The sequence below is a fragment of the Anser brachyrhynchus genome (assembly GCF_964034855.1).
Source record: "Anser brachyrhynchus genome assembly, chromosome: 1".
Taxonomy (NCBI): domain Eukaryota; kingdom Metazoa; phylum Chordata; class Aves; order Anseriformes; family Anatidae; genus Anser; species Anser brachyrhynchus.
Genome location: NC_137694.1, coordinates 1,159,623 through 1,171,744, shown reverse-complemented (window position 1 = coordinate 1,171,744; position 12,122 = coordinate 1,159,623). Strand labels below are relative to the sequence as shown.

The 12,122-nt window shown below is 69.9% G+C and overlaps 1 protein-coding gene across 1 annotated transcript in view; it reads left to right on the top strand.

The window, feature by feature from the left end:
- Positions 1-510: 510 nt before the first annotated feature.
- Positions 511-12,122, top strand: part of FLNC (filamin C) — a 38,792-nt gene continuing 27,180 nt past the window's right edge. Inside the window, 12 exon segments of the mRNA XM_080577513.1 lie at positions 511-1,528; positions 4,249-4,497; positions 5,314-5,411; positions 5,995-6,145; positions 6,822-6,940; positions 7,084-7,161; positions 8,115-8,277; positions 8,963-9,163; positions 9,808-9,945; positions 10,916-11,042; positions 11,128-11,264; positions 11,928-12,121. Of these exon segments, the coding sequence (XP_080433639.1) occupies positions 1,189-1,528; positions 4,249-4,497; positions 5,314-5,411; positions 5,995-6,145; positions 6,822-6,940; positions 7,084-7,161; positions 8,115-8,277; positions 8,963-9,163; positions 9,808-9,945; positions 10,916-11,042; positions 11,128-11,264; positions 11,928-12,121 (1,995 nt within the window). The 5' untranslated portion in view covers positions 511-1,188.

Genomic DNA, 12,122 nt, shown 5'->3' with positions numbered 1-12,122 from the left:
CTGTAGATTTGGGGTCCCAGCGTTTTGGGGTCCCATAGTTTTGGGTCCTATGGTTTCGGGGTCCCAGCTTTTTGGGTCCCGTAGTTTTGGGGTCCCGTAGTTTCGGGGTCTTGTAGTTTTGGGTCCCGGCGTTTCGGTGCCCCATAGCTTTGGGGTCCTGGCGTTTCGGGGTCCGGGGGGTCCCAAAGTTTCGGGTGCCGGAGTTTCGGGGCCCCATAGCTTTGGGGTCCCGGCGTTTGGGCTTCCGGGGTCCCGGCATTTCGGGGTCCTGGCGTTTCGGGGCACCGGCCCGGGGGGGGGTGGGGGTGGATCCCAGAGTTTCGGCTCCCGTAGTTTTGGGGTCCGGGGGGGGGGGGTCCGGTAGCTTCGGGGTCCCGGCGTTTCGGGGCGCGGGGGCTCCGCGCGCGGGGTCCGGGCGGTTTTCGGGGCTCGTCGTCGGGCGGGGGCCGCGGCCCCCCCCCCGCGGCTATAAATAGCGGCTGCTGTCACGGGGCGGCCCGGCCGCGATCGCTGCCGCTGCTGCCGCGGGCGGGTCCGCGGGGCCGGGCCCCAGCGCTTTAAAACGGCCCCGGCCGCCCCCCGCCGCCACTCAGCCGCCGGCACCGGCACCGGCACCGAGACCGGCACCCACGCGGGACCGCGGCCCCACGCGCCCGGAGGGACACGGCACCGCGGCACCGAGGCGTCGGGACCCCGAGCGGCAGGACCCCCAAATCCGCGGCACGCCGAGCAGCGGGACCCCGAATCCCCGGGACCCCGAATCCACAGGACCCCGAGCGGCGGGACCCCGAAACTCCAGGACCCCGAAACTCCGGGACCCCGAGCAGCAGGACCCCGAATCCACGGGACCCCAAAGCTACGGGACCCTGAGCGGCAGGACCCCAAAACTCCAGGAGCTTGAGGAGCGGGACCCGGAGAAGCGGGATCCTAAAACTCCGCGAGCCCGAGCAGCAGGACCTTGAGAAGCAGGACCCCAAAACTACGAGACCTTGAGCAGCGGGACCCCAAAACTACAGGACCCCCAATCAGGGGGACCCCAAAACTACAGGACCCCCAAGCAGGGGGACCCCAAAACTACAGGAGCCCGAGCAGCGGCACCCGCCCGGGGACACCGGGCACCGTCCCCAAGCGCCGGGACCGAGGCGAGGCCACCGTTCCCAAATCCCCGTCCCCATCCCCGTCCCCGCCATGAACTCGTCGGGCTACGAGGCGCCGGCGGGCGAGGACCCCGAGGAGCTGCCGGCCACCGAGAAGGACCTGGCGGAGGACGCGCCCTGGAAGAAGATCCAGCAGAACACCTTCACGCGCTGGTGCAACGAGCACCTCAAGTGCGTGCACAAGCGCATCGGGGACCTGCAGCGGGACCTGAGCGACGGGCTGCGGCTCATCGCGCTGCTCGAGGTGCTGAGCCAGAAGAAGATGGGGCGCAAGTACCACCCGCGCCCCAACTTCCGCCAGATGAAGCTGGAGAACGTCTCGGTGGCCCTCGAGTTCCTCGAGCGGGAGCACATCAAGCTGGTGTCCATCGGTGAGCCGAGGGGGGTTGGCGTGGGGTTGGTGGGGGGCCAGGTCCTTGCGTGGGGCCGTGCTGTGGGGCCAGGTCCGCGTGTGCGCGGGGCTGGGTGTGGGGCTTTGCCGTGGGGCTTTGCCATGGGGTTGTGCCATGGGGCCAGGTCCCCGTGTGGGGCTGCGCCATCGGGGCTGTGCCGTGAGGTTGGGCTCTTGTATGGGGTTGTGCCGTGGGGTTGTGCCATGGGGTTGTGCCGTGGGGCTGTGCCATGGGGCTGGCCTCTTGTATAGGGCTGTGCCGTGGGGCCAGGTCCATGTGTGGGGCTGTGCCGTGGGGCTGTGCCGTGGGGCTTTGCCATGAGGTTGCCCCATGGGGCCATGCCGTGGGGCTGGCCTCGTGTATGGGGCTGCGCCGTGGGGCTAAGACATTTGTGGGGCCGCGCTACGGGTCCACGCCGCGGTGTGCTCGGGGGTCCGGCTCCCTGTGTGAGCACCGTGCCGTGGGGCTGGCCCCACAGGAGGCCGAGCTGCGGGCGAGGACGTGCCGTGGGGCCGGCCCCACGGGTGGGGCTGGGGGGCTTTGGGTTGGGGGGCTGGGGGCTTTGGGCCGTGGGTTTGGGGGCCTGTGCTATGGGGCCGGGGGGCATTGGGCCACGGGGCTGTGGGTCTGTGCCGTGGGTCTGGCCCCATGGGTGGGGCTGGGGGGCTTTGGGCTGGGGGTCTGGGGGCCCGTGCCTTGGGGGCCGGGGGGGTTCGGGGGTCCGCGCCGTGGGTCTGGCCCCACGGGTGGGTCTGGGGGTCCGTGCTGTGGGTCTGGGGGTCCTCGCCATGGGTCTGGCCCCACGGCTGTGCCGTGGGTCCGGGGGGGGGGGGGGGTGGCCGTGCCGTGGGTCTGCTCCCCCCCCCCCCCCCGGGCGGTGCCGTGGGGCCGCCCCCCGCGTGGGCGCGGCGCTGAGCTCACGCCGCTGGCACGAGGCCGGGCCCCGCTCCCCGCCCGCCGCCCCCGCGCGTGGGGCCCCCCCGGGGCGCCCCCCCCCCCCCCCGGACAGCTGCGGGGTGACCCCGCGGCCCCGCGCGCGCGCACGCCGCCCTCGTGCACGCGCACGCGCGCCCCCCCCCGCCCCGCGTGCACACGTGTGGGGGGGGGGCGCCCTTGCACGCGCGCCCTTGCGCGCCCTTGCACGCGCCCCCCCCCCCCCCCTCCGCCCTTGCACGCGGCGCCCGCGCGCCCCCAGGGGTCCTGTGCGCGCTCCCGCGGGCGCGCGCCCTCCCCCCCCCCCTCAGCGCCGCGCCCCCCCCCCCACCCCCCCGCGGCCATTTCCTCCCGAAACGCGATCGCTCGGTGGGGCCGGGGGGGGGGGAGGGGAGGGGCGGGGGGGGGGAGGGGCGCCGGGTTCGTGTTGGGGCCGGGGGGAGGGGCGGGGGCCGGGACCCCCCCCTCACCCCCCCCCGGCAGCTCCGTGCCTCAGTTTCCCCCCCCCGGGCACCCCCCGGCGCTGTGCTGGGGACCCCCGGGGCTGGGGGGGGGCGCAGGGGGGGGGTTGGGGATCCCCCCCCAGTGCTCCGGGGGTTTTGGGGTGCCCCCGAGGTGGGGCTGGGGGCTGGGACCTGTCACGGTGCGTCCCCACCCCGGGGTGCCGCAGTGTCCCCAGCCCCGTGGGTGCGCCCTGGGTATGGGGGGGTCCCCAGCCGGGGGTCCTGGGGGGGCCCAAATTGGTGCTGGGGGGGGTCAGGACGTCCCCGTGTGCCTTGGGGCACCTGGGGGGGGTCCCAAGCCTGGGGTCCTGGGGGGTCCCCAGCTGGGTGCTGGGGGTCCCCTGTGCGTGCGTCCTGGGGTCCTGGGGGGGGGAGGGCCCCAGCCTGGTGCCGGTGACCCCCACCCGTGCCCTGCGTGCTGAGGGGGGTCCCCGGAGCGGTGCCGGGGTGGCCGGGACACCCCCACGTGTGCGCCTTGGGGCTCCGGGGGGGGTCCACAGTTTGGTGTGGTGGTGCTGGGGGTCCTGGGGGGGTCCCTAACTTGGTGCGATGGCACCAGGGGTCCTGGGGGGGGGGGGGTCCCAGCTTGGTGTGATGGCACCAGGGGTCTTGGGGGCTCCCCAGCTTGGTACAGTGGCACTGGGGGTCCCGGGGGTCCCCAAGTTGGTGTGGGGACACTGAGGGGGTCATGGGGGCTCCCCAGCTTGGTGCAGTGGCACCAGGAGTCCCAGGGCGTCCCCAGCTTGGTGCGATGGCACCGGGTGCTGGGTGTCCCGGAGGGTCCCCGGCTTGGTGTGATGGCACCGGGGGTCCCGGGGGGTCCCCAGCTTGGTGGGATGGTGCTCGGGGTCCTGGGGGGGTCCCAAACTTGGTGTGATGTGCTGAGGGTTCCAGGGGGTCCCCAGCTTGGTGTGGTGGCACCAGGGGTGTCCTAGGGTGTCCCCAACTTGGTGCAGCAGCACTGGGGGTCCCAGGGGGTCCCCAGCTTGATGTGATGGCACTGGGGGTCCTGGGGTCCCCCAACTTGGTGCGGTGACACCGGGGATCCTGGGGGGTCCCCAACTTGGTGTGACAGCACCAGGGGTCCCGGGGGGTCCCCTCTTGCAGACAGCAAGGCGATCGCGGACGGGAACCTGAAGCTGATACTGGGGCTGGTGTGGACGCTGATCCTGCACTACTCCGTCCCCTATACCCCCCTATATCCCCCTATACATCCCATCTATCCCCTATACGTGCCATATACGTCCCCTATACCCCCTACAGACAGCAAGGCGATCGTGGACGGGAACCTGAAGCTGATCCTGGGGCTGGTGTGGACGCTGATCCTGCACTACTCCATCTCCATGCCCATGTGGGAGGACGAGGACGAGGAGGACGCGCGGCGGCAGACCCCGAAGCAGCGCCTGCTGGGCTGGATCCAGAACAAGGTGCCCCAGCTGCCCATCACCAACTTCAACCGCGACTGGCAGGACGGGAAGGCGCTGGGGGCACTGGTGGACAACTGCGCGCCCGGTGAGGGGGGGGGGGGCACGGGGGGTTGGGGGGTTCAGGGGGCTGGGGGCGATATGGGGTTGCGGGGGGCTATGGGGGTAGAGGGGCTGGGGGGTGTGGGGGGGACATGGGAGGCATAGAGGCTGGGGGACGTGGTGGGGAATAGGGGCTGGGGGGGGCATGGGGGGCGTGGGGGGACATGGGGGGCTGGGGGTGTTGGGGGGCTCTGGGGCTGTGGGGGGCTATGGGGGTTTAGGGGCTGGGGGGGTGTGGGGGAGCATGGGGGGCTGGAGGGCGTGGGGGGACATGGGGGGCTGTGGGGGGCATGGGGGGGTGGGGGGACATGGGGCTATGGGGCCTGGGGGGCATGGGGGGCTATGGGATGTGTGTGGGGTTATGGGGGGACATGGGGGGGCTATGGGCAGCTATGGGGCGTGGGGGACTATGGGGGGCTATGGGGGTATGGGGGCTGGGAGGACATGGGGGGGCTATGGGGAATGGGGGGGCTATGGGGAATGGGGGGCTATGGGGAGAATGGGGGGGGCTCTGGGCAGCTGCGGGAGTCTGGGCAGCTGTGTGGAGTGGGGGTCTCTGGGGGCTATGGGGGGACTATTGGGGTATGGGGGCTGGGGGGGGGGCTATTGGGGTACAGGGGGCATAGGGGGTGGGGCAATATGGAAGGGCTACGGGGGGTTCGGGGGGCTGTGGGGGGCACTTTGGTGCGTTGTGCACCCCCAGGCTGCGGTCGTGGGTGGCCGTGGGGGGGACATGGGGGGGCTCTGGGAGGGGGCGGCGTTGGGGTGCTGACCCCAGGGGTGCCCCGCTGCCCCCCCCCAGGGCTGTGCCCCGACTGGGAGAGCTGGGACCCCAACCAGCCCGTGCAGAACGCGCGCGAGGCCATGCAGCAGGCGGACGACTGGCTCGGCGTGCCCCAGGCATGGGGGGGGGCACGGGGGGGCTGGGCATGGGGTGCCCTTGGGAATGGGGGGAGGGGTCCCTGGATACGGGGGGAGGGGGTCCTGGGGGTATGGGGAGGGGTGGTGTGCTGGGGGTGATGGGGGACCCCTGGGTATGGGGGGGGTCCCCAGGTGTATGTGGGGGTCCCCTGGGTGCAGGGGGGGGGGCTGGATGCAGTGGGGACCCCTGGGTATGGGGAGTCCCCAGGTGGGAGGGTGTCCATTGGGTAGGGGGGGGTCCCCAGGGTGCAGGGGGACCTCTGGGGATGGGTGTCCCTGAGGTGCAGGGGGGTCCTTTGGGTGGGGGTGGTTGCTGGGTGTGGAGGGTCCCCAGGGCGCAGGGAGGGGTCCTTTGTGTATGGGGGGGGTCCTTTGGGTAAGGGGGGGGGTCCTTTGGGTATGGGGGGTCCTTTGGGTAAGGGGGAGGCCCCGGATATGGGGTGTCCCCTGGGGATGGGTGTCCCCAAGGTGCAGGGGTGTCCCTGGGTGTGGGGTGTCCCCGGGTCTGGGGGTCCCGGGGTGCAGGGGTCACAGCACTAACGGGGGGGGGGGGCACCCGCAGGTGATCGCCCCCGAGGAGATCGTGGACCCCAACGTGGACGAGCACTCGGTGATGACCTACCTGTCCCAGTTCCCCAAGGCCAAGCTCAAGCCCGGAGCCCCCCTGCGCTCCCGGCAGCTGCAGCCCACGCGCGCCCGCGCCTACGGGCCCGGTACGGGGACACGGGGGGACACGGGGGACATGGGGGGAGGCTGAAAGCCCAGGGATCCCCCCATGTGTGGGGATGACCCCCAGGGGGCACTGGGGACGTGTCCTTGTGGGGGTATGGCCGTGGTGGTGATGTGTCTCCGTGATGGCACGGTCATGGTATGGCCATGGTGACAGTGGGGACACGTTCTGTGGTGGCATAGCCGTAGCACGGTCATGGTGGCACTGGGGTCATGTCCTCATGGTGGCATGGCCATGGTGGCACTGGGGACATGTTCTTGTGGTGGCATGGCCATGGTGGTGCTGGGGATGTGTTCTATGGTGGCATGGCCATGGTGGTGCTGGGGATGTGTCCTCGTAACATGGCCATGGTGGCACTAGGGACTTGTCCTCACAGTGAGGTGGCCGTGGTGGCCCTGGTGACACTGAGAACGTGTCCTCATGGTGGCATGGTCATGGCACGGCCATGGGGACACTGGGAACATGTCCTCATGGTGGCACACCTGTGGGGACACTGAGGACAAGTCCTTACGTTGCGGTGGCCGTGGTGGCGCTGGGTGGCAGTGGGGATGTGTCCTGGTGGTGACACAGCCACGGTGGCGCCGGGGTGATGTCCCGTGGTGGCGGGGAGGTGCCGGGGGGGGCTGGCGGTGACGGCGCATGCTGACCCCGTCCCGCAGGCATCGAGCCCCAGGGGAACACGGTGCTGAAGCCGGCGCAGTTCACGGTGGAGACGCTGGACGCCGGTGTGGGCGAGGTGCTCGTCTACATCGAGGACCCCGAGGGCCACACCGAGGAGGTGCGAGGGGACCCCGCCGCGTCCCCGTCCCCAACACCCCCTGGGGGCGCTGGGGACGAGGGTTGGGGCGCCGTGCCCCATCGCGGTGACCTCTGTGGGGTTGGTGACACCGTGTCCCCCCCCCCTTGGGGCTCTCACCGCAGGCCAAGGTGGTCCCCAACAACGACAAGAAGAGGACGTACTCTGTCACCTACGTCCCCAAGGTCGCGGGGCTGCACAAGGTGAGGGCGCCAGCGGGGGGCACCAGGGTGGGGCAGCGGGTCCTCGGGGTGGCCCATGGGGGTCCTCAGGGTGTCCCCAAGGTGTGGAATTGGGGTCCTTGGGGTGTCCCCAAAGGGTGACACTGGTTCCTTGGGGTGTCCCCAAGGTCTGAGACTGGGTTCCTTGGGGTGTCTCACGGAGGTCCCCAAGGTGTGGAATTGGGGTCCTCTGGGTGTCCCATGGGGGTCCTCGGAGTGTCCCCAATGTCCATGGGGGTCCTCGGGGTGTCTCCGATGTGTGGCACTAGGTCCTTGGGGTGCCCTACAGAGGTACCCAAGGTGTGGCAGTGGGTCCTTGGGGTGTCACCAAGTTGTCACACTGGGTCTTTGGGGTGTCCCATGGAGGTCCCCAAGGTGCAGCATTGACGTCCTTGGGGTATTCCATGAAGGTCCCCAAGGTGTGACTTTGGGCTCCTCTGGGTGTCCAATGGGGGTCCTTGGGGTGTCCCCAAGGTGTGGAATTGGGGTCCTTGGGGTGTCCCCAGGGTGTGACAGCGGGTCCTTGTTGTGTCCCATGGAGGTCCCCGAAGCACAGCATTGGGGTCCTTGGGGTGTTCCATGGTGGTCCCCAAGGTGTGACCTTGGGGTCCTCAGGGTGTCCCATGGGGGTCCCTAAGGTGTGGAATTGGGGTCCTTAGGGTGTCCCCAAGGTGTGATACTCGGGGTATCCCATGGAGGTCTCCAAGGTGTGACATTGGGGTCCTTGGGGTATTCTATGGAGGACCCCAAGGCATGGAATTGGTGTCCTTGGGGTGTCCCATGGAGGACTACAAAGTGTGGCACTGGGTCCTCAGGGTGTCCCCAGACTCTGGCACTGGGTCCTTGGGGTATTCCACAGAGGTCCCCAAGCTGTGGCGCTGGGTCCTCGGGGTGTCCCCAAGGTGTGACACTGGTGTCCTCGTGGTGTCCCGCAGGTGACGGTGCTGTTCGCGGGGCAGAACATCGACAAGAGCCCCTTCGGCGTCAACGTGGGCATGGCGCTGGGTGACGCCAGCAAGGTGACAGCGCGCGGCCCCGGCCTGGAGCCTGTGGGCAACGTGGCCAACAAGGCCACCTACTTCGACATCTACACTGCAGGTGGGCGGCTGGGACACGGGTGGGGGCATGCTGGTGGCACTGGGTGGCACCGGGGCCATGTCCTCATGGTGGCAGGGCTGTGGCATGGCCTGGTGGCACTGGGGACATGTCCATACGGTGGCAGGGCTGTGGTGGCACTGGGGCTGTGTCTTCATGGTGGTGTGGCTGTGGTGGCCCTGGGTGGCCCCGTGGCCATTTCCTCCTGGTGCCACGTCATGATATGGTGGCACCAGGGCCACATCCTCCTGGTGTCATGGCCACATCTCATGGTACGGTGGCACCAGGGCCATTTCCTCCTGGTGGCACAACCACGTCATGATTTGGTGGCACTGAGGCCATGTCCTGATGGCATAGCCACGTCACGATGTGGTGGCACTGGGGCCACGTCTTCCTGGTGGCATGGCCATGCCATGAAATGGTGGCACCAGGGCCACGTCCTCCTGGTGGCACAGCCACATGTCATGATGTGGTGGCACCAGGACCACGTTCTCCTGGTGGCATGGTCACATATCATGATGTGGTGGCACTGGGGCCATGTTCTCCTGGCGACATGGCCACGTCATGATGCGATGGCACTGGGGCCGTGTCTTGGTGTCACGGCCGCGCCACGACGCGGTGTCACCGGGGCCACGTCCCGGTGTCACGGTGGCGTCGTGGTGCTGAGGCCGTGTCCTGGCGGTGGCAGGGGCCGGCGCGGGCGACGTGGGCGTGGTGATCGTGGACCCGCAGGGGCGGCGCGACACGGTGGAGGTGATGCTGGAGGACAAGGGGGACAGCACGTTCCGCTGCACCTACCGGCCCGCGCTGCAGGGCACGCACCTCGTGCACGTCACCTACGCGGGCGCGCAGATCCCCAGGAGCCCCTTCACCGTCAACGTGGCCGAAGGTGAGAGCGGGCCCCGACGTCCCCAGCGTGTCCCCGGGGTGTCCTCGTACCCCTGGTGTCCCTGCCACATCCACCGGTCCCCCTGGTGGACCCCCACAGCCCCCCTATGTCTTTGGGGACCTCCTGGCATCCCCTTGTCCCCTGGTGTCCCCACGGCCCTTTTCATGTTCCTTGTGCCCCCGTGGCGCCTCCTTGTCCCCAGGGTGTCCCCACAGCCTTTTATAGGGACCCCGTAGCACCTTCCTGTCCCCAGGATGTCCCCATGGACCCCCCCTTATGTCCCTGCTGTCCCCATAGCACCCCACTGTCCCCAGGGTGTCCCTGTGCCCCCTCCCAATGTCCCTGGTGTCCCAGTGGCACCCTGATGTCCCTGGTGCCCCTATAGCACCCCACCTGTCCCAAATGTGTCCCCATGCCCCCCTTGACATCCCTGGCACCCCCACAGCACCCCACTGTCCCCAAGGTGTCCCCATGCCCCCCCAGTGCCCCTGGCACCCCCATAGCACCCCATGCCCCCAGGCTGTCCCCAAGGCACCCCGTTGCCCCCAGGTCCCTCTTACACCCCCGTTACACCCCCCATTACCCCCCCCCATGGTGCTGGGTGCCAGGCGGGGGTGCTGAGTGTGACCCCCCCCCACACCCAGCCTGCAGCCCCGCCGCGTGCCGCGCCTCGGGCCGGGGGCTGCAGCCCAAGGGGGTGCGGGTGCAGGAGGCGGCCGCCTTCAGGGTCTTCACCAAGGGCGCCGGCACTGGGGAGCTGCGGGTGCTGGTCAAGGGGCCTGGTGAGTGTGCAAGGGGGGGTTGTGGGTGTGCAAGGGGGGGTGCTGAGATGGGTGTGCGCTGAGCTGGGGGTGTGCAGGGGGTGTATGGGGTGTGCACAGGGGTACGAGGGGTGTGCATGGGGTGTGCACTGAGCTGGGGGTGTGCAAGGGGGTGCGTGGGTGTGCAAGGGGTGTGTGCGTGGGGATGTGTGCTTGTGTGTGCAAGGGGTGTGGGGGTGCGTGGGGCATGCACGGGGGTGCGAGGGGTGTGCAATAGGATGTGCGCTGAGCTGGGTACGTGGGTGTGCAAGGGGTGTGCAAGGGGGGGGTGTGCACGGGTGCGTGTGCCCGGCACCGTGCGCCTGCCGCTGCTGCCCCCTGCTGGAAGCCGCAGCCGCGGGTCCGTGGGGCGGGGAGGGACCGGGGGGGCCCTGGGGGTTCCCTTTTGGGGGGGGGGTCAGTGGTTGGGAGGCCCTGGGGGTGCTGGGGGGGTGCCCATTATGGGGGCGGGCTCACGGGTAGGGGCGGGTTGGGGTACCCATGGGGGTGCTATGGGGGTACCGTGGGGGGGTGCCCATTGCCCATGGGGGGGCACATGGATGGGGGTACATGGGGGGGGGCAATGTTGGGGTCCCATGGGGGTGTCCTGGGGGTGCCCCTTGGGGGGGGGGCACATGGCTGGGGGTGCCCATGGGGTGCTGTGGGGGTGTCCTGGAGTTGTTATGGGGGTACCGTGGGGGTGCTCATGGGAGGGGGTAAATCAATAGTGAGGGGGTTCGGGGGGGGGAATCAATAGTGGGGGTGTTCTGGGGGTGCCCATTGTGGGGGGGGGGTCACGAATGGGGGCGCACGGTTGGGGTACCCCAAGGGTGCCCCATGGGCGCATGGTGGGGGCGCACGATTGGGGAGCCCATTGTGTGTGTGTGTGTGGGGGGGGGTTCCTCGGGTGGGGGCACCCCGAGGTGACCCCCCCGTTGTGTCCCCCCCCCAGACGGCACAGAGCTGCCGGTGTCGGTGCGGGACGTTGGGGACGGGGTCTACGCCTGCGAGTACCGCCCGGTGCAGCCCGGCACCCACCTGGTGGCCATCACCTGGGGGGGCTGCGCCATCCCCCGCAGGTAAGCGGGCTTTGGGGGTGGCACTGGGGGGGTGGGGGGGTCATGGGGGGTGTCCCTCCCGCCTCACCCTGACCCGTCCCCGCAGCCCCTTCGAGGTGCAGGTGTCCCCCGAGGCCGGCTCGCAGAAGGTGCGCGCCTGGGGGCCGGGGCTGGAGACCGGCGTGGTGGGGAAGTCGGCCGACTTCGTGGTGGAGGCCATCGGCACCGAAGTGGGGACGCTGGGTGTGTGGGGGGCGGGGGGGGCACGGGGACGGGGGTGGGGGGACAGGGACAGTGGGGGGTCACCGTGGTGGGGACACGGGGACAGGTTTGGTGGCACCGTGGTGGGGACGTGGGGATAGGGTGGGTGGCACCACGGTGGGGATGTGGGTATGGCTGGTGGCACCGTGGTGGGGACATTGTGGATTGGGTGGGTGGCACCACGGTGGGGACGTGGGGACAGGATGGAGTGTCACCGTGGTGGGGACATGGGGATAGGGTGGGTGGCACCGTGGTGGGGACGTGGGCATGGATGGTGGCACCATGGTGGGGATGTGGGGAGAGGTTTGGTGGCACCGTGGTGGGGACACGGGCATGGGTTTGGTGGCACTGTGGTGGGGACATGGGGACAGGATGGGGTGGCACCATGGTGGGGACATTGGGGATTGGGTGGGTGGCACCACAGTGGGGTTATGGGCAGAGGATGGAGTGGCACCGTGGTGAGGACGTGGGCATGGGTTTGGTGGCACCACGGTGGGGACATGGGGACAAGTTTGGTGGCACCACGGTGGGGACATGGCCACAGGGTGAGCACCACCTTGCCGGGGACACCCATCTGGGGCCGAGGCCCTCTCCGGGTGCCACCACCGCGTCCCCATGACGCCCCGTGTCCTCCCCTCCCCCCAGGTTTCTCCATCGAGGGCCCCTCGCAGGCCAAGATCGAGTGCGACGACCGCGGGGACGGCTCCTGCGACGTGCGCTACTGGCCCACGGAGCCGGGCGAGTACGCCGTGCACGTGGTGTGCGACGACGAGGACATCCGCGACAGCCCCTTCATCGCCCGCATCCTGCCCGCGCCCCCCGACTGCTTCCCCGAAAAGG